The sequence below is a fragment of the Bison bison genome, unplaced genomic scaffold (genome assembly GCF_000754665.1).
Source record: "Bison bison bison isolate TAMUID 2011002044 unplaced genomic scaffold, Bison_UMD1.0 scf7180017864368, whole genome shotgun sequence".
NCBI classification, from domain to species: Eukaryota; Metazoa; Chordata; class Mammalia; order Artiodactyla; family Bovidae; genus Bison; species Bison bison.
In genome coordinates this window covers 2,209,046-2,236,765 of record NW_011494940.1, presented here as the reverse complement: position 1 = coordinate 2,236,765, position 27,720 = coordinate 2,209,046, and the positions used below count along the sequence as shown (strand labels likewise).

The window sequence follows — 27,720 nt, the reverse complement described above, 5'->3', positions numbered from 1 at the left end:
ATGGTGACTGCAGCTATGAAATTAAAAGACGCTTACTCCTTGGAAGGAAAGTTATGACCAACCTAGACAGCATATTCAAAAGCAGAGACATTACTTTGCCAACAAAGGTCCATCTAGTCAAGGCTATGGTTTTTCCGGTAGTCATGTATGGATGTGAGAGTTGGACTGTGAAGAAAGCTGAGCACCGAAGAATTGATGCTTTTGAACTGTGGTGTTGGAGAAGACTCTTGAGAGTCCCTTGGACTGCAAGGAGATCCAACCAGTCCATTCTAAAGGAGATCAATCCTGGGTGTTCATTGGAAGGAATGATGCTGAAGCTGAAACCCCAGTACTTTGGCCACCTCATGTGAAGAGTTGACTCACTGGAAAAGACTGATGCAGGAGGGATTGGGGGCAGGAGGAGAAGGGGATGACAGAGGATGAGATGGTTGGATGGCATCACCGACTCGAGGGACATGAGTTTGAGTGAACTCCAGGAGTTGGTGATGGACAGGGAGGCCTGGCGTGCTGCGATTCATGGGGTTGCAAAGAGTCGGACATGACTGAGCGACTGAACTGAACTGGGTAGTATTTACTATTTTGCTGGAAGGTAAGCTCCATGAAGGCAAGGTTTTTTTTCATACTTATTGTTCACTGCTGTATCTTTAGAGCTTAGAACAATGCATGGTACAGAGCAGGAGTTTAAGAAATATTTGTTGAAGGGATAAATTTGCTAAATATCTGCTATAGGAAAGAGGAGACAGTTAAATCAGTGATATATAAGGCTGCCAAACGGTACTGAGAATCCTGTGCAAGAAATCTGAATCTTCAATTTTATCAATATGTTCATTGTGCAACAGTAGCCTACAGTGTGCAGCATCTGATGCAAGAGACAGAACTACTTCAAAGTTGGGAGACTGAAGGTGGGAAAACTAAAAGATCATTTTAGAACAGGACTGCTCCCTATTTAGTCTCCTTATCACACACAAGGAAATATTTTCTTGGCCCAATTAGACTTCTATGAAAATATCTCTGCTTTTTGAGGTGTCTTTAATCTTTACAGTGTTGTACTAAATGCATCAGTGAAGCACTGTATTTGTCATATTTCATAGTTTCTGACTACTCTAAACGGGATGAAAACAGATAATATGAATTTTTCCACTTGTTCATACATCTAAGTGCCAGTTCTTGGATGCCAGTACAGTTTGCCACATTATGATTACTTCAATAAGGGACTAAGATATTAATACTCAAAGACACACCTGCAGCTGAAATTAAGTCCAAACTTCCTCTCACAAACTCTATAGTAGCAGTGCTTCTAAACTATCCGTCAACTTTTTAGAGTTTTTCATTCTGGTAATATAAACTAAGATTCCTAATCACTCTTTAGAAAATGATGAAAGTCACAGAGAGAAAATGAAAGTTTTCCTTTTGTTTGCCCTGAAACTGTCTACTTAAGCAAATTACCTTAGGAGATAAGGTTAAAATTAGCTAACCACAGGACTGAAAAAAGAGATAACCCAGAGTAAGTACGAAATGTAGAATACGCATACATCTTAGTTACATACACAACCCGTAAAAAGACTACATAATACTTCAGACACTAGTAAAAATGTGATAGGGGTAATGTATATATGACAATTAAGAATTATTTTATCACCATGGTTCCAGTGCTTTCTATTTTAATGATAATTTCAAGGTAATAGGTAGAATTCACACTGACTAGTGTCAGTGCATAAAAAAATACAATTTTATAGAAAAGAGAAACCTGTTTATTATTCAAGCAGAGAAAATGGGTCTAATATGAACAGAACTTCAGTAACTGAGAATTTAAATTGGTGAAATCTAAGAAGGATCAGGCTATCCTATGAGTGAAAAATGTCAAATTAAGAATAATTTCAAGTAACCACTCAACTCTCTAAATATCCAATTCAGAATTTTAAAACTAACATTTCCCTTAAACATCTTTTATTACAGGTAGATACAAACCAGTACAGAAATTAAGCAGACTCTGACATTGGAGAAAAGGACAGCAGGAAATCAATTGATTACAAATTACTAAGTCAGGAAACTTGAACTTGCAAGTAAGAGAAATGTACAAGTAATCTTAACATGAAATTACTAGTGAAGAAACACAAACTGGTTGCAAAAATGATATGGAAATAGTAACTAAATAAGCTCAGTACACTGTAAGATCATTTTCTCCTAAATATCAAAGCTACTCATAATAAAAAGCAATGAAATAACTAATTACAATAAAGAACTGCCATCTACCTACTTATGTCCAGCTGCCTGCTGTTTTTTTTAAGTAAATACCACTTCAGAAAGTTTTTTTCAAGGACGGAGATCATAAGTTGGTAGGGTTCTCAGGATGTTGACAGGTTCTTACAGTCACTCTTTTGTTATACATATTGTTGTTATTTGGGGGAATACTTCAGATTTCCAGTTGGAAAATTAAGTTTCTAAACTGTTTAAATCACAGATTAGGAAACTTTCTGTGAAGGACCAGATACCAAATAACTACAGCTTTGCAGGCCATATAGTCTGTGTCATCTACTCAAGTCTGCCTTGCTGCACAAAAGCAGCCAGACAATATGTAAACAAATGGACATGGATTTGTAACAATACAACTTTATAAAAGGGTTTTGGAAGGACAATTCATTATATTGAAATATTAGATCTGTTTGGAATTGCTCCTGAATTCTTTTTCTTTTCTATTTTTTAAAACAAATATCCTTATATCCCACTAGTTTATTATAGTATAATATATAATATTATATATATAAATTATTACATTAACTGAGACCTGAACTCAGGTGCAGTCCAACTCTAAAGTTCTGTGATTCCCAAGGCAAACACTGAGATAAGAACATGCAATTAATCAACATAAATAGAAGTAATATTGGGGGCAAAACAATTGTGCTGAGAATACGATAAGAGCAAAAGGTGTTCTAATGTAAGCCAAAGCAAAGGAATGCTATAAAGACACACAGAAGCGTAATTTGGCTTAGCTATGAAATGTTAAGAAGCAACAGCAGCAAACAAGGCCAGTTTGGGCAGGAAGATTACAGCAAGTCACTCTTTCTGAGCAACAGTGATATGCCATTCTACTGTGCAGAGCTCTTTCTGCTACACACCAAAGAGGTCTTCAAGGGTACCCAGTATGTAAAGAATCTCTGGTCAGTCTTTCTGCCACACCTACACACAGAGATAACCCAGTCATTATGGTGTAATAACATATTAAAAGGCAACCATGGCACAGAGTGCCTTGTAATACAGAGTGAACAAGACAACTTCTTTTTAAAAAAAAATCTGAGAAGGGCCTTCAAATCTATTAGATGACATTTAATTTCTGAACAGACTGTGTAATGAACAAATTTTGTCTTAAAATTCCAAGATACAGTATGTATCTTCAAAGGAAAGAGCAGTAAAGAAAAACACAACTTTCTATAGAATTTGAGACTGGTACTATCTCCAATGGCTGCTTTATTAAAAATACAGTAACTTTTATCTTGCACTTTCTTAAGTGAGAAGGGCCTTTAAAGGCTTTCAGGAAAAAATAAGGATGATACAATGTCATGAACCAAACAACAAAACAGATTTTTTGAGGCAATTGAGCTCTTCCAGTATGCCAAATCACTTTTTGAGGGGAAGAAGGAACCTAGAACAGAAATTATTCTAGTATTAAGTTCATATTTCAAACGTATATAATAGAAAAAGTGGAAATTCCACAGGGACCTAAAATTCAACCTGTCTGAAACCAAATTCATTACACCTCTTCTCACAGTGAAAGACCCCCACCACCGTGGTCATCTTTACCATAGACTTAGGTCTTACCTTCTGTCTCCTTTCATATATACCTAGGGTGAATGAATGAATGATCTCCTCACCCCAGTGGCTGTTAATGCTGCTCCTTCTATGCCTTTCTCCTCTTAGTGTAACTGGAACTCATAGTCTTAAGTCTCAACCTTAAGTATCATCCCCTCTCAGAAGCCTTGAACACAATCTCTCGCATTCATTCTCCCTCTCTGCTCCAGCAGTACTTGTTATTGTTACACAATTTGCTAACTTTTTTTAAAACCTGTCTGGTTTTACTACAGGGTGAACTTGCAAGCGGTGCATCTGACATTCACTCACTCAGACACGTTGGAGTAGCCATCATGGACCACATACTATTCTAGGCATTAAAGACTCAGCCAGGAACAAAACAGGTCTGTCCACAGAAAGCTTATGTTTTAGTGAGGAAGAACTTAAAAACCAAATTAGTAAAATGCATGAGTTTGAGTAAGCTCTGGGAGTTGGTGATGGACAGGGAAGGCTGGTGTGCTGTAGTCCATGGGGTCACAAAGAGTCGACACGACTGAGCGACTGAACTGAACTGATGCTACGAAAGATGGTGATAACTTCTATCAGAGGAAAATAAAACTAGGAAGGGGAACAGTGAGTGTTTATATATGGAAGAAGGTGGTACTTGAAATTTAAAATAAGGTTCTCTCAGTGACTGCCTCAGTGAAAATGGGGCTTTTAAGCAAAGAATGGGAAGAGATGAGGAAGTGAGCCACACACATATCTGGATGATGAGTGTTCCAGATTAGAGGTTATGGCAAGTGCAAAGGTCCTGAAGTGGAAGCATACCTGGTATACTCAAGGAAGAGCAGGGAGGCTAGTACGGCTGAAACAGAGGAAGCAAGAATAGGAGAAGATAGGAAAAGGGACAGAGGGAATTCATGTACTGGCCCACTAGGCCCAGAAGACTTTGGTTTTTACTCTGGGTAGGTCAGAAAGCTACTGGAGGACCAACTGCTGTAGGGAAACAATCAGATCTGTCTTAAAAAGATCACTCAGACTGATATCTTGAGAACAGATGACAGAGGAATAATGATGAAAGCAGACTGAGTAGAACATTAATGCAATGATTCAGGTAAGCAGAGGAGCTGGCATGGACCAGGGTAGTGGTGGAGGTAGTCAGACAGGAACTGCTGACAGGATGATATAAGGTAAAAGAGGAAGAAGTCAAGATCAGATCCAGGATTTGTTGCTAAAGCAGAGGGACTGGGATGGGAAAGACTAGGGAAGAGCAGTCTGTGGAAGAGTTTAGAATTTGGTTTGTGACACATTAATATGAAATGCCTTAGGGTGAAATGTTTGATGCTAATGATACTGACACTTGTTCATATAGCAAGCTATTCTGTACACTTGGCTTGTATTTACTAATTTAATCTTCAGAACAATCACATGAAGTTAGAATTAGTATTATCCCCCCCCTCTTTTTTTGGTAATAGATGGGGAAGCTGAGGTATAAAATGGTTAAAAACATCTCCCAAGGTCATAAAACTAATAAGCAGCTGAGCCAGGATTAAATACACACATGGACATCACCAGATGGTCAACACCGAAATCAGATTGATTATATTCTTTGCAGCCAAAGATGGAGAAGCTCTATACAGTCAGCAAAAACAAGACCAGGAGCTGACTGTGACTCAGATAATGAACTCCTTGTTGCCAAATTCAGACTTAAATTGAAGTAAGTAGGGAAAACCACTAGACCATTCAGGTATGACCTAAATCAAATCCCTTATGATTATACAGTGGAAGTAAGAAATAGATTTAAGGGACTAGATCTGATAGATAGAGTGCCTGATGAACTATGGACGGAGGTTTGTGACATTGTACAGGAGACAGGGATCAAGACCATCCCCATGGAAAAGAAATGCAAAAAAGCAAAATGGCTGTCTGAGGAGGCCTTACAAATAGCTATGAAGAGAAGAGAAGCGAAAAGCAAAGGAGAAAAGGAAAGATATACACATCTGAATGCAGAGTTCCAAAGAATAGCAAGGAGAGATAAGAAAGCCTTCCTCAGCGATCAAGGCAAAGAAATAGTGGAAAACAACAGAATGGGAAAGACTAGAGATCTCTTCAAGAAAAATAGAGATACCAAGGGAACATTTCATGCAAAGATGGGCTCGATAAAGGTCAGAAATGGTATGGACCTAATAGAAGCAGAAGATATTAAGAAGAGACGGCAAGAATACACAGAACAACTGTACAAAAAAGGTCTTCACGACCCAGATAATCACGATGGTGTGATCACTCACCTAGAGCCAGACATCCTGGAATGTGAAGTCTAGTGGGCCTTAGAAAGCATCACTATGAACAAAGCTAGGGGAGGTGACAGAATTCCAGTGGAGCTATTTCAAATCCTGAAAGATGATGCTGTGAAAGTGCTACACTCAATATGCCAGCAAATTTGGAAAACTCAGCAGTGGCCACAGGACTGGAAAAGGGCAGTTTTCATTCTAATCCCAAAGAAAGGCAATGCCAAAGAACGCTCAAACTACTGCACAATTGCACTCATCTCACACGCTACTAAAGTAATGCTCAAAATTTTCTAAGCCAGGCTTCAGCAATACGTGAACCGTGAACTTCCAGATGTTCAAGCTGGTTTTAGAAAAGGAAGAGGAACCAGAGATCAATTGCCAACATCTGCTGGATCATCGAGTCGGTGATGCCATCCAGCCATCTCATCCTCTGTCATCCCCATCTCCTCCTGCCCCCAATCCCTCCCACCAGCAAAAGAGTTCGAGAAAAACATCTATTTCTGCTTGATTGACTATGCCAAAGCCTTTGACTGTGTGGATCACAGTAAACTGTGGAAAATTCTTCAAGAGATGGGAATACCAGACCACCTGACCTGCCTCTTGAGAAACCTGTATGCAGGTCAGGAAGCAACAGTTAGAACTGGACATGGAAGAACAGACTGGTTCCAAATATGAAAAGGAGTACGTCAAGGCTGAATACTGCCACCCTGCTTATTTAACTTATATGCAGAGTACATGAGAAACGCTGGGCTGGAGGAAGCACAAGCTGGAATCAAGACTGCCAGGAGAAATATCAATAACCTCAGATATGCAGATGACACCACCCTTATGGCAGAAAGTGAAGAGGAACTAAAAAGCCTCTTGATGAAAGTGAAAGAGGAAAGTGAAAAAGTTGGCTTAAAGTTCAACATTCAGAAAACGAAGATCATGGTATCTGGTCCCATCACTTCACGGGAAATAGATGGGTAAACAGTGTCAGACTTTATTTTGGGGGGCTCCAAAATCATTGCAGATGGTGATTGCAGCCATGAAATTAAAAGATGCTTACTCCTTGGAAGGAAAGTTATGACCAACCTAGACAGCATATTCAAAAGCAGAGACATTACTTTGCCAACAAAGGTCCATCTAGTCAAGGCTAAGGTTTTTCCAGTGGTCATGTATGGATGTGAGAGTTGGACTGTGAAGAAAGCTGAGCACCGAAGAATTGATGCTTTTGAACTGTGGTGTTGGAGAAGACTCTTGAGAGTCCCTTGGACTGCAAGGAGATCCAACCAGTCCATTCTAAAGGAGATCAGTCCTGGGTGTTCACTGGAAGGACTGATGCTAAAGCTGAAACTCCAGTACTTTGGCCACCTCATGCGAAGAGTTGACTCATTGGAAAAGACTGATGGTGGGAGGGATTGGGGGCAGGAGGAGAAGGGGATGACAGAGGATGAGATGGCTGGATGGTATCACCGACTCGATGGACAGGAGTTTGAGTGAACTCAGGGAGTTGGTGATGGACAGGGAGGCCTGGCGTGCTGCAGTTCATGGGGTCGCAAAGAGTCAGACACAACTGAGCAACTGAACTGAACTGAATCCAGATCCCCAGTCTGTCCTTGACCCCTATGCTATACTGTTTCTAAGATGGAAATACCACTCTGGAATTTATTGGAGATGTCTGGAGATAGAAACTTCAAAATCATCAGCATAGAGATGGTATTTAAATCCATGACACTGGATGAGATCATCAAGGGACAAGCATAGGTGGAGTCCACAGACTGAGAAGTAGGCAGCAATATAAGGGAAAATGAAGACAGTATGACTCCTTAACTCCAAACGAATAGTGTTTCAAGGAGTGGGAGGGATGGGCTATGTCAAATGCTGTTGATAGGTTGAGTAAATAGAACCACTGGAATAATAATACAGATGACTTGACAAGTGGTGAGGGTAAAAGTCTGATAGAGTGTTCAAGAGAGGAAAGGAGAGAAGAAACTGAAGGCACCAAGAAGAAACCTCCGTTTAAAAAGAAGGTTTATTTTCATGCTAATGGACAATCCACTAGAGAAAGAAAAACTGATTATGGACGATGAGGGATAGCGATACTGAAGAGCTGGAATAAGAATTTTGTGGAGGAGCTGGCCTCAGCTAGGAACACAGATAGCTTATCCCTTGAATAGGAGGGAAAATAGAATATATGTGCACAGATGCATGTAGGTGAGAAGATATGGTGTTGTGTCTGAGAGTTCTCTTCCAGCTGATTCTATCTGTTCAGTGAGGTAGGAAGCAAGGTCATCAACTGAAAGAGAGAACAGAGTAAGAAATTCTGGAGATTTAAGGAAAAGGAAAGCATAGCCAAATAGTCATCTGAAAGTGAGAATAAACTGGACTAAATAAATGGAGACCATCTTGCTCATCGTTGATCTGGGTAGCCTAGAACAGTTCCTAGTATGTTTTAGACACTAACTGTGACTTTGGACTTGAGAACCACTGACTACTTATGAATACAAATTAAAAAAAACAACTTCAAAGGTTAATGAGTTGGTTTTTTTTTTCAGTCTAGAAAAGATCAGTGGCCAGGCCATTTGACATATTAGTTGATCATGTTACAGGAAATACTGAAACCAAGGATCAATGGAAATATTCTAATGACTCCTGGGATTGTCTTTTTATTTTTCCTTCTTTAGAAATGTGTTATATTGCACTTCAAAAACAAACCCTAAAAGGTGCATTTAATAAGATATGAGAGAGGGTAAATTTTATAGAAGAAAGGGCATGGGAATTTAAAAAGCAGAAAGGAAGAAAAGGAAAGAGGCAGTAGATACTCCCTCACTTGTAGAGGAAAGGACCCAGAGTGGTCTAAGTACAATCTGCCATTAAGGAAAAAACACAGGAAATCTAAATAGAATGTAGATGTGAGCACACTGACTTAACGTGGTCATGAATACCATTTAAATGTTTTACTCTTGCGAATTAGTTGCAACCAATATAACCATGTGCTACTTTTCAACTATGTATTCTCTAAAACATAACCATTTCTAATGATGCCATTTAACAATTGTAACAGCATAAAAACTTGAAAAAAATATATATTTGGCAGTACATTAACAATATCTGTTATAACAGATACTACAATATTTTTGGTGATTTTTATACAGTTAGAAGTGGTTAACCCCCTCCCCCAAATTAAATAATAGCCTAGGGAGGAGTTCACAGACTCAAATCCCCACAGGGTTAAAAGCAGGTAACAAAATGAGTGAAGCAGACAGTGAGGACAACAGGGAGCTACAGGGATGTGGCAACAGGCAACCAAAGGGCATAACAGCTACTCAGCTCCGCATACAAAGTTAGCTGTTTTGCCAGATCTGCCATTCCTAAAATAGATATAATAGTTTCAATCTGAAAGCTTTCAATGTTTGAAATACTGGCAACTAATTTAAATTTATGAACTGTGTGCAGGCCATACAATGTACATTTGTGGGAAGCATTCAGGCCCTTGAGCAGTCTAGTGTCCCCTGCATCTGACATTTTTCCATTCACTGTAATGAAAGCCTCTTGACGAAAGCAGAGACCAACACTGGGCAGAAGGCATGCGGCACTACGTTTCAGAAAACCTTGGTTTCAGGGTAGGCACTACCATTTACTACTAGCTGGGTAACCTCTTTGAGCTTGTTTATTCATTTGTAAAATGTAGTTTCATCAACTATCATGTCTAATTCACTGAACTGTTTTGAGTAGCAAGTTAGAAAGTAGGTCAAAACACATCACTAAGTATAAAGCTCTCTATAAATACAAGTAGATGGCTGTGAGATACTAGAAAATATACACTGGTATTTGCCCCTGGTTCCTGGCACAGAGCTCTTGAAATTCCCCAAGCAACAAGAACACAAAGAGCATCTCTTGTCCTGACATTTGTTCTCTGATCCCATCCCTGACACAAGGCTCCTAAAACCCTTGTAAATTCCTAAGTGCTAAGAACACTAGGAGCATCTTTTGTTCAATGATACAATCCTGGGTGGGCTCCTGGTAAGAACTTGTCACCAGAACCACCAAGTCATAAGCTTAGGATTTTCAGTCTTATTCCTCCATCCTCTAAAAAGGAAGAGGAGATGGAATTGGAATTAATAATCTATCATGTCTACACGAGGAAGCCACCACAAAATCCTAATAATGCAAGGTTCCGAGAGCTTCCAGGTTGGCAAACACATGCACATGAGAAGGTGACATACTCCGATTTCACAGGGACAGAAGCTCTTGCCCTTGGGGCACTCCCAGGCTTTGCCGTACGTATGTCTCCATCTGGCTCTTCGTCAGTATCCTTTACCATGTCCTTTAATAAACTGGTAAATGTAACTCTTTCCTTGAGTTCTGTGAGCTGTTCTAGCAAATTAATGAAACCTGAGGAGGAGGTCATGGGAACCTCCAATTTGTAGTCAGAGACAGAGGTTATTACAAGTAACCTGGGGACCGACTACCTGCAATTGGCATCTGAAGTAGGTGGGACCAGTCTTATGAGATTGAATCCTTAAATCTGTCTGACACTATCTCCAAGTAGACAGGATTAGAACTGAGTTAAACTGTAGTGTCTCAGCTGGTGTCACAGATAATTGCTTGGTGTAGGGGGAAAAAAAAATCTCTATACATTCGGTGACTAAAAGTAAAGTGTTTTGTGTCAGCAGTAAAGAGATACACAGGACAAAGACTAACAGGAGGCAGATTGAACTGAGTTTTTCTAATACAATGGCTTTAAAAAGAGACCTAACAGGGTGGCCTAAAAACATTTTATATCTTTATGTTCAGTGAGTTCCTCGTAAAATGGTAATACAGATTTATTTAGCTCATGAGTTTCCTCAAATACATTAAAATTTAAGATCCTTTTCAAATGTTAAGGGCCATGTAATTGCTTACTAATATTAATAAAACATTTGCCGAGTACAGCCAAATACACTAGGAGCTGTATATAGTACTTTCTAAAAAGTTGAGAATATTCTTGGCTTTCTTAAAATAATGAGCAATTTAACGTAGCTAAGTTTAGAAAAAGATATTTCAGAGTCTTAGGTTTTTTTTCCCCGTTTTAAGATGTATGTAATCTTACAATGGGTTAATAACACAGACCTGTAAGACACCCAGGTTTATCTGTTACTCATTAATAAAGCTTCTGAAAGTACTGCTTCCATTAGATGGAGGAACAGGGAGGTCAGGCCCCTGACAGGAACAGGGCAGAGTATTCAGGTCCAGGACAACTAAGGGAAAAGCAGCAGCAGTTCTCCTCGTCATCAGGAGAACTAATAATTCATCAGGGCTAATAATTCTTTCACCCATCTGCTGCTGCTAAGTCGCTTCAGTCATGTCCGACTCTATGCGACCCCACAGATGGCAGCCCACCAAGCTCCCAAGTCCCTGGGATTCTCCAGGCAAGAACCCTGGAGTGGGTTGCCATTTCCTTCTCCAATGCGTGAAAGTGAAAAGTGAAAGTGAAGTCACTCAGTCGTGTCCAACTCTTAGTGAGCCCATGGACTGCAGCCCACCAGGCTCCTCCGTCCATGGGATTTCCCAGGCAAGAGTACTGGAGTGGGGTGCCATTGCCTTCTCCGTTCACCCATCTACTGTTATGCAAATATGTTAGGTGGAAACTCTTGATAACTGTTGGACCATTAAAACATACATAACATGAAGGCTAAGAAAGTATCAAAATTTATGAGGAGTTGCACTAGATAAAAACTCCCTAACATACTGTTCTATGAGATTCTTCATTTTTAGCTTTCATCAAAACACAAATGACTGAGCAAACTCAACAAACCAAATCCCTTTCACCAGACGACTTGTAGATTAGTGTTGAAAGTGAGTTAAATGATGGCAACTTGAAAAGTATAAAAGGCTCCAAATTCAAGAAAAATTTTCATTTACACATAAATTTCTGGAAAGATTATGGGTGATGCTTTCCCCCACCTTGGCTTCCAAACTCTTTGAATGAGTTAACTGTAACTAAAAAAAAAATTGTGTGTAAGACTGAACTGCCTGGGAAAAAAAAAAGAATGAACTGGCTGGCCATAAAAATAATTCTCCCCACAATAACGTAAGAATTCTGCATTGTATCTCTATGAGATGGAGAGGATCACTAAACTTATCTTAGTAACTATTTCATGACATATGAACTCGAATCATTATGCTGTACACCTTAAACATACATTGCTGTATGTCGATTATATCTCAATAAAGCTGAAAAATAAAAAGAATTCTAAGGTCAGTTTGACAGGAAACAACAAAATTCTGTAAAGCAGTTATCCTTCAATTAAAAAATAAGTAAAATTTTTAAAAAAGAAAAAGAATTCTAAGGGTCATATTTGTTCACATTATGGGACAGATTAGTATCTTTTAAGAAAATCTCACTAGTATGATTTAAACATCTCTAGATAAATAAAATGCTATTTGAACCACTGGAAAAGATTCTTCAAAGCTTTAATAATAAAGTAAATTGACCAGAGACAAAAATCCAAAATTAAATTGCTACCTTTAAAGAAGAAAGGTAGAAAATAAAATGAGTTTTAGGATGCTCTTTATTTACTAACATCTTTATAAGGTTAAATCTCTTAAACTTTGCTTGTAAATAATCTAGAAATAGAGTGATTGTAGAGCAAAGTGATTTAACAATATAGACTCTGAAATCAGATTATCTGGGTTCAAATCTAGACTCTACCACTTATTGTATCTGTGAATTCAGGCAGGTCATTTAACCCTCTGTAGACTTCAGTTTTCTCACTGTAAGACAGGAGAAAATAATAATTTCAGGGTTACTGTAAGGATTAAGTGAGATAATTCATAGTTTTCTTTCTCATACCATATTAAATTTGCGATATAGCAAAATGCAGTGAAAATAGCTAAGAAGCATGGTGTGACCCAGTTCAGTGACATTAAATGCACAATGACCTCATTATACACAGCAATGAATATTGTCACCTGGGAACTGATTCTCACGTGATAGCTATTTTTGTTCTTTAATATGATGCTATAACCTTCTAAAAAAACACACTTTAACATATTTTTTTATAAACCATATTAATATTTTCTACATCCTAGCATTCATACAGAGAAAGCAATGGCACCCCACTCCAGTATTCTTGCATGGAAAATCCCATGGACGGAGGAGCCTGGTGGGCTGCAGTCCATGGGGTCGCTAAGAGTTGGACATGACTGAGCGACTTCACTTTCACTTTTCACTTTCATGCATTGGAGAAGGAAATGGCAACCCACTCCAGTGTTCTTGCCTGGAGAATCCCAGGGACAGGGGAGCCCGGTAGGCTGCCGTCTATGGGGTTGCACAGAGTCGGACACGACTGAAGCAACTTGGCAGCAGCAGCATTCATAGATAAGACTGCTTTACCACAGTAGATACATTAAAAACTGATCACTTAGAAAATACTTAAAATTATATTTTAATTGGGTTCATGTGAAATTGCTTTGAGAAATTATATTTGGAAAAGAAAAAATTCTCCATCAAAAAATTTGCTTAACAATCAGGATGCCTATTTATAAGTGTCCAAGTGTCTACAGGATTAATTCTTTCTAGTTATAGATCCCACTGTCTATGGACCTGTTAATGTGATTCTCATTCTACGGACCTGTTAATCTGATTCAGGCTCAAAATATCTACTAAAGTTTTACTGTGACATGTGTGGATACACTACATGACTTTGTATTTCAGACTGACAGCAGTTACTGAATAAACCATTCAATCTAAAATCCTTCAAACTTGTTTACTTTAGTATAATGGTAGCTTAAACCAGAAGTGAAGTGGAAGTGTTGCTCAGTTGTGTCCAACTTTTGGTGACCTCATGGAGCATGCCAGGCTCCTCTGTCCATGGAATTCTCCAGGCAAGAATACTGGAGTGGTTAGCCATTCCCTTCTCCAGGGATCTGCCTGACCCAGGGATCTAACCCAGGTCTCCTGCACTGGAGGCAGATTCTTTACCATCTGAGCCACCAGGGAAGCCCAACTTAAACCAGAACATGTGGAGGGGATAAAAAGAGTTACAACTAAAATACTTAACTGAGAAGGAAATGGAAACTAATCATTTTAAAAAACTGGCCTTCTTAGGGACTTCCCTGGCAAGCCAGCAGTTAAGACTCCAAGCTACCACTGTAGGGGGCACAGGTTTGATCCCTGGTCAGGGAACTAAGTGCGGCATGCCATGTGGTGTGGCCAAAAAGAAAAAAAAAAAATTCTTTAAAGTAACAAAACCACCCAGTGAAAAATTAACTGTGATGGGATTTTTATATTTTATATCACATAAACACATAAACTTTTAGTAATGTACACTGAGTTATAAAAATGACAGTAGTTTTTTTATACTGTCTCAGTCTGAATTATTATTTTGTGGCACTTACTCAAAACTAAACAATACAGGTTCGATGCAGGATACAGGATGCTATTTTGTGGCACTTACTCAAAACTAAACAATACAGGTTTGATGCAGGATATAGGATGCTTGGGGCTGGTGCACTGGGATGACCCAGAGGGATGGTACAGGAAGGGAGGTGGGAGAGGGGTTCAGGATGGGGAACACGTGTACACCCATGGCGGATTCATGTTTGATATATGGCAAAACCAATACAATATTGTAAAGTAATTAGCCTCCAATTAAAATAAATTAATTTAAAAAAAAAACTAAACAATAAGCTTAGACACAAAAATGTTAGAAATGTATTTATCTATTTTTGTATTGTCACCCTACACATTATAAGGAAATCTGAACACTGAACAATCATTCTTTAAAAAGCACCTACATGGGACTTCCCCCGTGGCCCAGTGGTTAAGCCTCTATGTTTCCACTGCAGAGGGCCCAGGTTCAATCCCTGCCCAGGGAATGAAGTTCCCACATACTGCTGGGTGCAGCCAAAAAGAAAAAAATAGAAAAAAAATTTAAAAACAAAAACAAAACTAAAAAGCACCTACATAAAGAACATTACACATATGACATACATTTGAGAGACTACTAATTAAGATAGTTTTTCTTAAGTTACCATCCCAGGTTAAAAACCACAGGATTCCCAAAGATAAGTTCACATACTTTACTTACTTCACCTGAAATTTAACTTAAATTGAAAAAAAGTAACAGCAATAAATGTAAAATTTAGGATACATTTAATTTTCACTTGAATTTAGTATTTCTTCCTACTTCTCTGTCAATATTGAGCACTAAGTAAAGCCTACTTGTTCAAAAATATTCTAATACGAACAACTTTGCTAAATCAAATTTATTTAAACACCTAGTTTTCAGGAAGCAATTATTTTTTAACCTACTTGATTTATTTATTGGACTTTCCTAGGAATTATCAGATTTAGTATCAACAAACACACAGGTAATATCATAGACAGCAGCTTCCAGATTCATTAATTTCCATATTCCATCAAATCAATTCCTGTATTATAAAGAAACCAAAGCTGTACTTCTTTTTAAAAAATACATGAATGCTATACTAGGGGTGTAACTCCTTATAAAGCAAGGCACGAATGTGGCATCAAACTTACTTTTCCAAAGAAGCCTTTGAAGAACTTCCTTTCCTGGAGGAACAGGGGGACAAGTCGAGCGCTATTATTGTATGGGCTTAATGTCCCAGGGTTTCACAGCAATAAGCACACACAGAGGGTAGGTGAAGGGCAAAGTAGGAGAAGGGGAGGAAGTGAGAGTTTTAAAGAGTTATCCATACCAGGAGTGACAGGGAAAAAGGAAGGGTGCATGAAAATGCAGGGAAACATACTGTACGGCCTAAGAATCCACAGAAAGAGAAGATATCAGAACCTGTATTCATGCAGAGCAACTAGTTACTTTAGCATTCTCTTTTGACGTTTAAAACAGATTATTCAAATTTGGCAGCAGAGAAAAAGATTATGACATACAGATTTGGTGAGATTTGCATTAAAACTTTCATAATAGTAAGTGGTAAATATATTGGTAGATGTACATTTTTCAATTTAAAATCAGTGGTCGAATATGTGGAAGTCACCAATTAAAAAACCAGTCCACACTCAAATGATCACACAGTAACATTAAAAAATGCTACACTTAAATTATAAGTGTGCAGCGAGGATCCTTGTTAAGACTTTTTCTTTTTGAGTTAAAGATGTCACTTAGAGAATTCTTACTAATGCATTAGGATTGATTTATATGTATGTATGTGCTGATCAATTCCACAGCAATCATAGGGAATTAACAGATATTTTCGATTTCAAACACGGAATAAATCATCTATAAAGAACACAAGGCCAATGCTTTCATTGGAGTTGAGAAAATGAATATATTTGAGAACCAAACCACATCTGTGAGCCACAGCTGAAATCTGAGGAATATGGTCGTATTTTCTTTTAAAATTCTATTTTAGAATAAAGAAATTTGCAGTGACAGTTATAAGTATATGTAGGTAAAAAAGAGACAAGTGTCTGTGATCCCAGCACAATTTTTTAAGCATATACAAATTTTGCAAACTGGCCACCATGTAAAGTCTGAAGAATTTATGCAAAGTAGATGAGTTCTAGTTCACCCAAGCTAGCTTAATGTTAACATTTCTTAGTTTTGGCTGAACTATACTTTAAGCCTTTGCCTTTTATAAACTGTTATTAACAGTGAACAAATGCCTAGAAAAAGACAACTATACAGAAATTTGACTCTCTTAGATAATTTATCTAAGAGGATGGTATGGCTAGATAGCATTACCAACTCAATGGACATGAATCTAAGCAAACTCGGGAGATCGTGGAAGACAGAGGTGCCTGGTATGCTGCAGTCCACAGGGTCACAAAGAGCCGGACGCGACTGAACAACAACAGATAATTTATAAATTCATTCAATATTCTCAAACACTAAATAGTTTTTTTCTCTAGGTTTTGAAAAACACAAACAGCATCAAACATTTCCACAAAATGTTTTCAATTTAAGCTAGAAATATAATAAGGAAAGTGGGTAGTTACATAGTAAGACTAAGCTTATTTCTGCTGCCAAGTTTGGTGACTCTAGCTTTGTTAGACTTTTAGGTAACCACCAGCTTTTAAAAGGTACAGGCGATGTTAAAAGATTCACCATTCTTTAAGGACAGGAAGGTACCAGAAGAAGATTCATTAATATTTAATTTAGCTCCCAGAAAAGCTCCTGTTAAACATGGAGTTTGCCTTCTTTTTATAAAAGACCTCAGATGTTAATGAAAAAAGATGACGTGCAAAATGCATCAGGACAGTTATTAGATTAGAGAATAAAACTAATTTAAAAAACAATTATGATTCTTTTACCTGCTAAAACAAGAACATATATTAAAACAAATATATCAAATAGTGAATAAAAAACCAACATATTAGAAACTGGTAGTATAATGAAACTAGTCTAAAACCAAGACAGAGTGCGAAAGACATTTACAGAGACAATGGGAAGAAAAGACATTTTAAAAGGTCCTCTTGCACCAGTATCAAGCAAGATAACCAAAGGCCCAAAACGCTTTTTATAAAATTGGTACTCCTCACTCTGCAACTATGTCATCAAGGCACTGAAAATGGGCAACAGTCCTTTCTTTCATTTATCTTATACAATCTACACCCCTAAGTGGCTAAGTAAATTATGCCACAAAGTAAATGAATTGAAAACACTGTACCTAACTTTATGAATATAATGTAAAAAAAAATTAAACATATCTAGTCTCTGAGAAGTATTTGTTTAATTATATCTTTTCCTTTGAGAATATAAAGTATGTTGATAACTTCTAATTGAAGTTAAAGTAATCCTAAATTTTAACAAATCACTTGGAAGGAAAATAAAAAAACTGTACTTGCAAATTATCCTGCTACTTCACTCTCCCACAAATTTAAAAAACACTAGAACATTACATTTTTAGTTCAACAATCATTTGAGTGATAGGTTTAAGATGTTTGTTTTCCTATTTAACTGGTACATTTGAGCTACATAATTCTTTATATTTTAAAACTTTTTGGCATTCAAACTTGTTCCAGATATGCTATTTCTTCTTCAGTCTGTAGATTTGTACATTTTTATGTTTGCTTCCATTTATTTGAAACTCTAAGAGGAGTATTTATCATCTATGAAAATAAACACATCTCCCAGACACAGCTTTTGGCACAATATAAGCATCTGGCACAGTAGATTACAGATGTTTGTTAGATAAATGTTTGGTAAAAGGAGGAAAAAAGGCATCTAGAAATTTGTGTAGTAAAAACATGAAAAGACAAAAATCATGTATTTTTGCAGACTAACATGATATGATCTGAGGATGAACAATATCTGAAGACTTCCAACTTTCTGCAACCGTTTCCATATAGCATTAGAAAGGGTATTAGTAGAAGGGGAAGTTTCACTGAGTATTAACAAATGGGAAACTGACACAGAGAGCTCAGCCTGGTGCTCTGTGACAACCTAGAGCGTTCAAGGAAGAGGGGATATATATATATTTATGGCTGATTCACGTTCCTATACAGAAGAAACCAACACAACTTTGCAAAGCAATCATCCTTCAATTAAAAATCTTTAAAAGTGTTCTTAATCTTATTCTCTTAGTGAACTTAGAACTATTTTGTTAAATAAGAGACTGAATTTAAGTTTCTTTGAAAACTGTATTATCTGCGGCTGCATTTAACTCGGGACCATATTTAGGTGGACATGGCAAGTTTATAAAACTATGAAGTTCCTTTAACATTAATGATGATTAAATGAAGAGCACAGATAAGACTAAGAAGGTATTCAAACATTTAAGAATTTAAATAACCAAAATCTGAGGTAAAGGGTATGTATATCTGTATATTGTTCTGGGTTATTTTTTTTAATGTTTTTTTGCATACCATAATCAGTTATTTTTCTCCTCCTTTCCTTTCTATAATAGATTTAGACATTTGCTGGAAAACACAATCCACTTCGATGAGTTGGTTGCTTCCTTGATTTCATATCTTTTATACTGAGCAATTATGTATAAGAGGTCATATAAAATACACCAAGAAGCGGAAAAGTTTTGATTAAGCAAATTGAGGGGGAAAAAAAAGCACTCATTCATTAGTAGCCAAATTTGTGGCAGCCTAGCATATCAGCAAACCCAAAGCAACAAGTATTTAATGCTGCTGGGGCAAGGGCATGCAGAAGTAATGCTTAAAGCTTTCACAGCAAAGGCAGAAAAGGCCACACATTGGAGAAAAGGAAGGTTGTAAAAAGGGCTGTCAGAATCCAAAAAACATTCTTCAAACCTATCCAAACTTCAAAACTATTAACACCTTAATCTGAACCTTTATGAACTCTGAACTCCTTTTATTAAACACACAGGCATATGCCTGGGATGTATTCTATGGCGTAACAGGCAAAATAGACATTATTGATCCTTGAAAAGGACTCTCCACTTCAAATATGCTGAAGTTTGTGCAAAAGGCAGGGAAATACTTAATGTTAGAGGAGTACAGAGAAGGAAACTGGGGGATAGCAGTAATGATAGGAAGTCTCCCCCAAATAAACCTCACCGGCCATTAACAGATATCTCTATTTTATACTTTTTTTTTTTTTTTCCTGGAAAGCTGTTTGCTACAGATTTAAAATTACTAATTTATAACCCAGTTATCACAGTTAGGTTAAGTGACTGAAATAGTTTTACCCTGGTTTTAGAATATTAGTTATCTATAAGAGTTCATACCACTAGTTTAACATGGGTTCTGAATTAAAACTATCTTTTAGATAATGTCTGGCCTACATTGAAGCAGCTGGTCATTAAAACTTACATCTTTGGATGGACAACGTGAAATGCTCTTTATTAATGAGCACACATCTTTTGCCTTAGAAGAAACACTGTTCTTACTGGACAATGAATCCCTGAAATTTACTGAGCAAAATCTTTTGAGAAAGTGTTTATAGCATACAGATCAACACTGGCAACCATCAAATACATACAGCTTTCAGTCTTTTTACAGCATCTTCACAGATGTGCATTCCTCTTGATTCATCAACTTCTACATGCCCAAGGTACTGTAGAAAGAAGATAAGAGTTAGGGATATTGCTGTGTTTACTAAGTAGCTACTATATGGTAGGCATTATGTGGTAGAAAATTGAATACTAAAATTCCACTCAAGAAACTCATAGCATTACACAATAGTTAAGATAATGTGACTTTACTTATCGTGTCCTCATATGAATGAGATTTAGAATAAAGGTCTCAAAGAGTTGTTAAAGGGGAGTAGGTGAAAAAGAACATGATAAGGAAAGGTAAATGTCAGGTAAACATTCAGGTAAATGTTACCTGAATCTAGTGAATCTGAGGCATAAAAGCTTGTGCTAGACACTGTTTATCTCTAGACATAAAAAATAATCCTAAAACAAAGCATGTGTGTGTGTATATACTGAAAAGGTACAAAGGAAAACAACAGCTATTCAAGGCCTGAAGAGATCACATACTCTTTTTATGGGAAGCTAATAATAAGAGGGCTGAAAACTAAAAGTTTAAGACAGTACATTTGAGCTTTAAAATCTGTATAGAACTTGAAGAAGCCATATGGGAAAGGCTGGAAAACTATTTTAGGCAGGGAGAATTAAACAAAAGCTATAGGTGTGGAATAGTATAATAATTACATCAGCAAGTATTCCTCATCTGGCAAGAATATGAGGTATATGCAGCTATGAAACTTGAATACTGAAATGAGTCTGTACTGAACCCCAGAGACAATGGAGAGCTAAAAAACGCCTTTTTTTTGCAAGGTAGTATTATTATTCAAATTATATCTTAGTATGGGAATAGTCTTGGGTTAAAAAGTACAATGGATGATGGCAATATCACAAGTGCTCTTTTAAAAGGAGATTTAGAGTCTGGTTCTGGTAAGATGGGAGTAGACATGTCTTACCCTGTCCTGGCTTCCCAGGTGGCCCTGGTGGTAAAGAACCCTCTGTCAATGAAGGAGAGACTTCACTGTCAATCCCTGAGTTGGGAAGATCCCCTGGAGAAGGAAACGGAAGCCCACTCCAGTATTCTTGCCTGGAGAATCCCATGGATAGAGGAGCCTGGTGGGCTACAGTCTATAGGGCTGCACAGAGTTGGACATGACTGAAGTGACTTAGCAGAGCACGGCATCCTGTCCAACGCTCTGAATGAAATCATAAAACCAGAATAGAATGCACGGAGCACCTATCTGAGATCTCTGTAAAGAGTGTAAGATAAATCAGAGAACATCAGAATTCAAGGTATTTCTGAATTGGCAGAGAGTTTACCTTCCATGCCCCTCCCCCCTCCTTTGGTCCCTCCAGCTTGAACTTAACACAGCCAGATATCCAAAAGGGAGTCCTATGGCACAGTCAGAACTCTGGGAAAAGCACTCTATCTCTGGCTCAAGGACCAGGTATGTGAATACCTTATCCTCAAAAAGTATAGGGATCCCCATCCCTTTATTTATTTATTTTTGTTCTTTCACACCCCAATCCCCAGGAAACCCTGTGGTGGTGTCAGTGGGAGCAGCAAGGGAAACCTGCAAGAGCCACGCACCTCTCACAGACTGTGATTCCAGAAAGGTGGCGTCAACACCCCCAATCCCGACTTCTGCTTTCTTACCCTCTCCCTGAATCTCCCACCATCTGGCCCTGGATGAAGGTGAAACAGTAGCAATTCATGGGCACAATAACTAGTGCCCTAGGGAACACATGCATAGAGAGTTTAAGTAACTTGCTCAAAACCATTCAGCCAGTGAATGCTCAAACCCAAGCAGCCTGACCCACAATAGTCTTACAATGCTCATATATTGAATTTTTCATTTTTACTCCCATCTTTCCAATACTGACTGAATGCATAAAACCTACATAATTAAAATCAATTTAGGAAACTGCTAGACTTTAGGTAACAAAATACCTGAGGTATCAATCATAAAGATCATAAACTAAAGGCAAAATACTTAAATATCTAAATAATTGTAACTGCTGTAATTTTGAATAAACGTAAAACAGCAAGATTCACTTTTAAGTGAATCAAATAATATATTCAGTTATATATATTTTATATATTCATCCTCATTCTTTTTTATTATAGGTTATTACAAGATATTGAATATAGCTCCCTGTGCTATAAGTAGGTCCTTATTGGTTATCTATTTTATATACAGTAGTGTGCATCTGTTAGTCCAACTCCTGATTTATCCCTTCCTTCCCCTTTCCCATTTAGTAACTGTAAGTACATATTTTACGTCTGTTGAGTTTGTTTCTGTTTTGCAAGTTCATTTGTATCATCTTTTTTAGATTCCACATATAAGAGACATCATACATTTGTCTTTCCCTACTCTGACTTCTTCACTTAGTATAATAATCTCTAGGTCCACTCATGTTGCTGCAAATGACATTATTTCATTCTTTCTTATGGCTGAGTGATATTCCATTGTGTGTGTGTATATATACCACATCTCCTTTATCCACTCATCTGTTGATGGATACTTAGGTTGCTTCTATGTCTTGACTATTGTAAACAGAGCTGCTATGAACGCTGGTGCATGTATCTTTTGTGTGTATGTGTGTGCATGTTTATGTTTTGGCTGCACCACACAGCTTGTGGGATCTTTGTTCCTCAACCAGGGATGGAACTAAGTGGAAGCGTGCAGTCTTAACTGCTGGACTGCCATAGAGGTACATGCATATATCTTCTGGAATTATAATTTTCCTCAGATATAAGCCCAGGAGTGTGATCGCTGGATCATATGGTAATTTTATTTTTAGTTTTTTTTTTTTTTTTTAAGGAAACTCCATACTTCCTTCCATATTTAAGGAAATACCATACTTCCATTGTGGCTGTACCAATTTATAATACCACCAATAGTGTAGGAGGGTTCCCTTTTCTCCAAACCCTTGTCAGCATTTATTATTTGTAGGCTTTTTGATAATGGCCCTTCTGACTGCTGTGAAGGGATACCTCTTTGTAATTCTGATTTGCATTTCTCTAATAATCAGCAATGTTGAGCATCTTTTAATGTGCCTGTTGGCCATCTGTATGTCTTCTTTGAAGTAATGTCTATTTAGGTCTTCTAGTCACCCTCTGACTGGGTTGTTTGTTTTTTGATATTACACTGTATGAAATGCTTATATATTGTGGAAATTAAGCCCCCATTGGTCATATCATTTGCAAGTATTTTCTGCCAGTCCACAGGCTGTCTTTTGTCTATGGCCTCCTTAGCTGTACCAAAGTTACTAAGTTTGATTAAGTCCCATTTGTTTACTTTTGTTTTTATTTCTTTTGCACTGGGAGACTGATCTAAGAGAATATCGCTAGGATTTATGTCAGAGAATGTCTTGTTTATGTTCTCTTCTAGGAGTTTTATGGTTCTCATGTCTAATATTTAAGTCTTTAGGACATTTTGAGTTTGAGTTATTTTTGTGTGTGGTGTGAGGGAGTGTTTTAACTTCACTGATTTATATGTGGCTGTCCAGCTTTCCTAACACCACTTCCTGAAAAGACTGTCTTTTCTCCAATGTATATTCTTGCCTCCTTTGTCAAAGATTAATTGACCATAGGTGTACGCATTTATTTCTGGGCTCTCTATTCTGTTCCACTGATCCATATGTCTGATTTTATGCCAATACCATGTTGTTTTAACTACTGTTAAACAACTATTACTACTGTAGCTTTGTAGTACTGTCTGAAGTTGGGAGGGGGGTCATGGTTAATGCCTCCAGCTTTGTTCTTTTTCCTCAGGATTGCCTTGGCAATTCTGGGTCTTCTCTGGTTCCACATAAGTTTTAGGAGTATGTGTTCCACTTCTGTTAAAATGTCATAGGTAATTTGATAGGAATTGCATCAAAATTTGTAGACTACTTTGGGTAGTATGACCATTTTAACAATATTAATTCTTCCAACCCAAGAGCATGGGATATCATTTTATTTCTTGGAACTGTCTTCAATTTCCTTTATCAATGTTTTACTGTTCTCAGCATGTAAGTCTTTCACCTCTTTGGTCAGGTTTACTCCCAGGTATTTTATCTTTTTTGATGCAATTTTAAGCAGGATTTTTTTTTTTTTAACTTGTTCTTTCTGCTATTTCACTGTTAGTGTAAAGAAATGGAACAGATTTCTGTATGTTAATATTGCATCCTGCACCTTGCTGAACTCATTTATCAGTTCTAAAAGGTTCTGTGTGGACTTTTTAGGGTTTTCTATATAAAGCATCATGTCATCTGCATATGATAACTATTAACCTCTTCCCTTCCAATTTGGAAAAATGAATAGAGAATTTCAAAGTGTTTCCAAAAGATTTTATTCTATCATCTTTATCAACTCAACTGGTCACATACAGGTATTTATGACAAGGGGGCGGGGAGAGGGGGAAAGGAGGGAAGACTTGATGAAAAGACTTGGTAAAAAGAAGAAAATACAAGTATCTCACATGGACTGACTCAGTCACATAATCTATTTTAGAAATGTGGAGATGGAAATCAGCCTTCTATCTATTAGAAAAACATGCCAATTGAAAAAAACATTATTAAAAATGTCTCTTTTCCTCTCTGAGACACTACCTCACCGAAGAACTGCAGCTGATTTATGCTTTAATGGCTAAAATATTTGACACTGCGACTTCTTTGTCTGTATGCCTTTTCCAAACTCCCTCTGAGTCAGGGACTTTTATTCACAAAAATATAGCTTAGAAAAACTAGTGTGTAGAATTTCATTCTTGGATGAATTACATCATTTTTCGTTTTCTTGAAAAAAAAAAAAATTTAAAAGTAAATTATCCCTCTGCTTTCATACTGTTATCCATGAGAATTGCAGAGCTCTGATGTGAGAGACTACATAGTCAGCAGTTCTCAACATTAACAAACAGTGACAGTCATTAATTTATAAGAAGCTATAAGGCACATTATCACATACACATAGCCTATGTTATAGGCAAATAAAGGATGCAGATGTGCACAACATACATCAAACCTTGTTCAGGGGCTTTAATCAAAAAGAAGTAGCTAAATTAAAATGGACTATTTTTTATGTATAAATTTGGAGCACAATTACATTTGAACAATTGATCTAAACTAAGTATATATGGGAACTCCCCAGCATACCGGTGGTTAGGACTCCATGCTTTTACTGCTGAGCTGGGGTTCAATCCCCAGTCGCAGAACTAAGATCCTACAAGTCACTCAGCACAACCAAAAAAAAAAAAAAAAACTAAACTAAGCATATGGGTTAAATCTAATCACTTAAATTTAAAGCTTAAAATAGATTAAAATGATTGAACATTAAGTTTTACAGTGTGAAGCAGCTTTGAAATGAAACACTGAGTATGCAGAAGACTGTCACACTCAAGCTGTAAAATTGTAAGCAACAGAAAATATTTCATCTCCTGGGATAAATAGAATTTTTACAGCTAAGAGAAGTTGGTATGACCAATACATAAGTCCTCAGGCACCAAACATCTATCAAAAACTTGACTCCTTTTCAAGAGAAGATATTTAACTTGCAGTGTTTCAAAGAAAAATTAATTAAGGAAAACACCCAAGAAATTCAGATTAAAAACTTCAACATTCAGTTGTTATCTAACCAATAACACCAAGAGCAGCAGCAAATATTTATTGTGTACTCACTATGTGCTCGGAGAAGGCGATGGCACCCCACTCCAGTACTCTTGCCTAGAAAATCCCATGGACGGAGGAGCCTGGTAGGCTGCAGTCCATGGGGTCGCTAAGAGTCGGACACGACTGAGCGACTTCACTTTCACTTTTCACTTTCATGCATTGGAGAAGGAAATGGCAACCCACTCCAGTGTTCTTGCCTGGAGAATCCCTGGGACGGGAAGCCTGGTGGACTGCCCTCTATGGGGTCGCACAGAGTCGGACACGACTGAAGCGACTTAGCAGCAGCAGCAGCACTATGTGCTAGTGGTGTGTTTTTCATATAATGTATCTACTCATTTAATTTTCACGTGTGCTAAGTCACTTCAGTCCTGTCCGACTCTTTACTACCCCATGGACTGTATCCCATCAGGTTCCTCTGTCCATGGGATTCTCCGGCAAGAATACCGGAGTGGATTGCTGTGACCTCCTTCAGGGGATCTTCCCGACCCAGGGATTGAACCCACGTCTCTTACATCTCCTGCATTGGCAGGTGGGTTCTTTACCACGAGCACTACCTGGGAAGCCCTAACTTAATTTTCATAACCTATACTAATTCAAGTTCTCATTTTATAAATGAAAAAACTGAGGCACAGAGAGGTTAAGTAATTTCTTTTTAAATTTTTTTATTGACATATAGTTGATTTAAACTGTTTCAGGTGCAGTACAAAGTGATTCAATTTACACACACACACACACGCACACACATACATATGGGGGTTTCCTGGCCTCCCAGCTTCCCAGGTGCCACTAATGGTAAAGAATCTGCCTGCCAATACAGGTTAGATGTAAGAGATGCCGGTTTGATCCCTGGGTCAGCAAGATCCCAGGAAGAGGGCATGGCAACCCACTCTAGTATTCTTGCCTGGAGAAGCCCATAGAGCCTGGCGGGCTGCAGTCCATGGGGTCACACAGAGTCGGACACAACTGAAGTGACTTAGTGCGTGCACGTGCACGCATACACATCACACACACATAGACTCTTTTTCAGATTCTTCTCCCTCATAGGTTATTACAAAATACTTAGCATAGTTCTCTGTGCTATACAGCAGGTCCTTGTTGGTTAACTTTTTTATATTAATATATAGTAGTGTATATATGTCAATCCCAAACTCCTAATTTATCCTGGACCCACTTTCCCCTTTGGTAACTGTAAATTTGTTACCTATATCTGTGCTTCTACTTCTGTTTGATACATAAGTTCATTAAAAAAAAAATTTGTTTTTAAAGATTCCATATATAAGCAATATAATGTTATTTGTCTTTTTCTTTCTGGCTTACTTAGTGTGATAATCTCCAGGTCCATCCATGTTGCTGCCAATGGCTTTATTTCATTCTTTATTTATTTATGGCTGTGCTGGGTCTTCATTGCTGTGCACGGGCTTTCTTCAGTTGCAGTGAGTGGGTGCTACTCTCCACTGAAGTGCAAGGGCTTCTCATCACAGTGGCTTCTCTTGCTGAGGAACACAGGCTCCATGCTTGCAGGCTTCAGATGTTACAGCACATAGGCTTCAGAAGTTGTGGCATACAGGCTGAGTTGCTCCAAGGCATTTGGGCTCTTCCTGGATCAGGGATTGAACCTGTGCCTCCTACACTGGCAGGCGGATTCTTATCCATTATGTCAACAGGTAATTTCTCTTTCTTTCTTTCTTTTTAATTTGGCTGCACCAGGTCTTACTTGCAGCACATGAACTCTTATTTGTGGCACGTGGGATCTAGTTCCTTGACAAGGGATCAAACCTAGGCCCCTTGCATTGGGAATGTGGAGTCTTAGCCAATGGGCCAACCAGGGAAGTCCCTATTTCATTCTTTTTTATGGCTAATATTCCATTGTATATACATACCACATCTTCTTTATCCATTCATCAAAGGGTAAGTAATTTTTAAGAGAGATCACACAATTAATAATAACTGGCATAGATCAAACACAAATTCAGGTAGTTTGGCTTAAAAATGTACACTTTTACAAAAGCCTAGATGCCTCTCCAGGATTTTATAACAGAGCCACTGAAGCACAGGAAGCAGGAAAGTGACATAACTATATTTACAATTTAGAAAGATCACTACT

The 27,720-nt window shown here is 37.8% G+C and overlaps 1 protein-coding gene across 11 annotated transcripts in view; it reads right to left on the bottom strand.

The window, feature by feature from the left end:
• Positions 1–27,720, bottom strand: part of NUMB (numb homolog (Drosophila)) — a 163,754-nt gene that overhangs the window by 20,598 nt on the left and 115,436 nt on the right. For 7 of the 11 annotated variants that reach the window (XR_826694.1, XM_010855785.1, XM_010855792.1 and 4 more), the window contains 2 exons: positions 19,979–20,053; positions 15,586–15,618 (listed from right to left, as the gene is read on the bottom strand). Coding sequence is in view for 9 of the 11 variants with exons in the window: in XM_010855785.1 (XP_010854087.1) it covers positions 15,586–15,618; positions 19,979–20,053 (108 nt within the window). In the remaining 2 variants the exon portion in view is untranslated. Of the gene's footprint in view, positions 1–15,585; positions 15,619–19,978; positions 20,054–27,720 lie in introns of those variants that run through there. The other 4 variants (XM_010855790.1, XM_010855793.1, XM_010855791.1 and 1 more) reach the window with 2 other exon arrangements.